The sequence below is a fragment of the Apaloderma vittatum genome, unplaced genomic scaffold, assembly GCF_000703405.1.
Source record: "Apaloderma vittatum isolate BGI_N311 unplaced genomic scaffold, ASM70340v1 scaffold13931, whole genome shotgun sequence".
Taxonomy (NCBI): Eukaryota; Metazoa; Chordata; class Aves; order Trogoniformes; family Trogonidae; genus Apaloderma; species Apaloderma vittatum.
In genome coordinates, this window is record NW_009700912.1 from 1 (window position 1) to 2,906 (window position 2,906).

The 2,906-nt window shown below is 42.5% G+C and overlaps 1 protein-coding gene across 1 annotated transcript in view; it reads left to right on the forward strand.

Annotated features, from left to right (window-relative positions):
• Positions 1-1,224: 1,224 nt before the first annotated feature.
• The window catches only part of LOC104281084 (protein MMS22-like), a gene marked incomplete at both ends in the record, with an annotated part of 21,465 nt that continues 19,783 nt past the window's right edge, over positions 1,225-2,906 (forward strand). Inside the window, one exon of the mRNA XM_009878952.1 lies at positions 1,225-1,412. Within this exon, the coding sequence (XP_009877254.1) occupies positions 1,225-1,412 (188 nt within the window). The remainder of the gene's footprint in view (positions 1,413-2,906) is intronic.

Sequence of the window (2,906 nt, forward strand, 5' to 3'; positions counted from 1 at the left end):
TGGTTCCGCGGGATCAGGGATGCGGTAGACACGTACAGAACGGCCCTGTGGTGCTGCCCCTCTTGGTGCTTTTTTTTCCCCCGGGTGTTTTCTGTCGCGTCGGGCGATTTTGATACCCTAAACTGAGCGGACTTCCCTTAGAAACTCTCCTGGTTTAGGGCATTCTCTTTGCTTATTTCTGCCTTGCCAGCTGTGCTAACACACCTGTGCACAGAGTCCTGCTCTAACCTGAAGCACTGAAATCATTCTTTCACTTCAGTGTCGCCCTGCTTCTGCTGCACAGCCGACTGCACGGCAGGAATATCAATGAATGGCGGAAAACAGGACAGAAACTTTTATTTTTTTTCCCCTCTTGAGCTTATTTTTTAATCAAGCCTCTGTATTACCGACCTCTAGCCACAGTGTAAACTGGTTTCTGCAGGAACAGCATCAAAAACTGCCAGCAATGAAACTGAATGTGTAAAGTTTTTAATTACAGTGTTTTCATATTATTGTATAGTTCTGGCACTTATTGCCTAGTTTTACTCTTTCAGTATGTTGTATGAAATTCACTAATATTAAGTATATAGTGAAATTCTCTTTGGATGTGATCTTTTTTTTCTCCTTTACTTCTGTTTCTCTTTTTTTTTTCAGATTTCTGGGAAGTCAGACTTGATTTAATAGAAACTTCCAACTTTAGCTATGTCAGAATCAGCCACACAATCTTTCTGAGCTTTAAAACTTTAGCATTTCAGGGTTCCATACATATAACTTATGGGGTTTATTTACTGCTTCTTGGAAGGAACTTGAGCTGTAATATTGCTCTGAAGTCATGGACACCTGGGAGCCTGTAATATATGATGTACTTTGATAGGATAGCTACTGTGGTCACAAAAAGAAGTGTTGCTGAAAGTAGCTCAGCCATGCATTGTTTTGCATTCTTATCTTTTATTTTACCCTAGTGCTAATCTAGCCCCATGACTGGTCAGTTTAGAGAGCTAAACCAGAGCAAAATGAACCTATTCTGGTTTTAGTAGTTACTGATGTGACTCCTTGAACAGGCTGACAGCATTGTGTGACAGGCCATGAGACTATATTGCCTTTCTCGGTATCTCTGTTAATTTGACAGTACAGTTTGTCAGATCTGTGTCCTTGCTTGAGCTGGAGGATTACGAGGAGTTGCAACAATGAGAAATTTACCTGAAGAAACACGACTGTTTTTTATCTATTTATTTTCTGAATCAGGTGAAAACAATGGGTGATGACTTTGTGGCTTCCTCCACACCCCTGTTTCTCACTGAAAGCTTGGAGATGGCAATGGAAGTGGAGAATGAGACCTCCAAGCCGCCTTGTTTTTCCTGTGCTTTTGACAACCAGAATGGAGGGAGGAGCTTCTCTGCAGAATCGTATTTAGCAAGTGGATCTCTTAAGAGGTATGGTTGGTTTTTTTGAGTTAGAAACACAATACTCTTCTAAGATGTTCTTTTCTCTAGTGTTTGCTGCCTCTAAATGCTGTTGGGATTTCTAAGTTCTGTAGGTCTTATGATCCTGACATCAATTTGGTGGTATACCAAAGTGGGAAGGGCAGTTGTGTTGATACACTGCTTTGAAGAGTGTTCTAGGTCCAGTTTCTAGCTTTGTGAACTTACTTTAAGATATTATAGAGGACCTGTTATGGGCCTGTTAGGATACATCATAACTGGCCTGTTGGGCAACAGCATCTGAGGTTTCTTAAATTGCTGAGAAAGCTGTAGCACAGCTTTTTCCATATGCTCTACTCAGTGCTGGCCCTTTCTCTCTTTTCTGTGTAATTGAAACAAACATGTTTTGTCCAGGTTCCCCAGATCACTGGGACTGTCCTTTGTAGCTTTAAGACCATCTTTCTCAAAGCTCTGCCTTTTCATGCATTCTAGTTTTAAGGTCAGAAGTCATATGCACGGCAAGTAAGTATTTTCTGTGAGATTCTAAAATGTTACATTGGTTTAGTTAAAATCTTCTTTACTATCTGATCCAGTTTAGTTTTCTGTGTCATTTGCTGATCCTGCAGGAGTGGTCTTGTTTTTCCTGCAAATCTTTCTGTCTGTCCTCCTGCCAAGCCTCATTTTGTGCTGTTACTTTGAGGGTTTTTTTAGCCTTCATTTTCATAGCCTTTTCTGTAAAGCCTTAAAGGGGGTTCTGCTGCACCCCTCCACTCCCTACCTTATTTATCTTTTTTTGTTGTTGTTGCTGGGTCAGAGCACATTCATTCAAACTGATGTCAGGTAGAGGATTGAGAGAGCCTGTATTTGCATGAACTTATCAGTAGCGGATTCCATACTGACAAAGAAGCATTTTGTGACAGAAATTATTTCATATCATTGTAGGATCATAGAATGTCTTAGGTTGGAAAAGACCTTAGAGATCATCTAATCCAACCTCTCTGCCATGGGCAGGGATACTCTTAACTAAACTAGGTTGCTTAAGGTCTCATCCAGCCTGGCCTTGAACACTTCCAGGGAGGGGGCAGCCACAACCTCTCTGGGCAATCTGTTCCAATCTTGCCACCCTTGTACCAAAGAATTTCTTCATAAGATCCAGTCTAAACCTATTCTCCTTCAATTTAAATCAATTTCCCCTTGTCCTATCGCTGGACACACTTGTAAAAAGTCCCTTTCCAGCCTTCCTCTAGGTCCCCTTCAGGTACTGGAAGGCAGTTATAAGGTCCCCCAGGAGTCTTCTCTTTTCAGGGCTGAACATCCCAGTACCCTCAGCCTATCCTCATAGGGGAGGTGCTCCAGCCCCTGGATCATCTTTGTGGCCCTCCTCTGAACACGCTCCAACAGATCTATGTCCCTCTTACGGTGGAGACACCAGAACTGGACGCAGTATTCGAGGTGGGGTCTCGCAAGAGCAAAGGGGGAGAATCACCTCTCCTGACCTGCTGACCA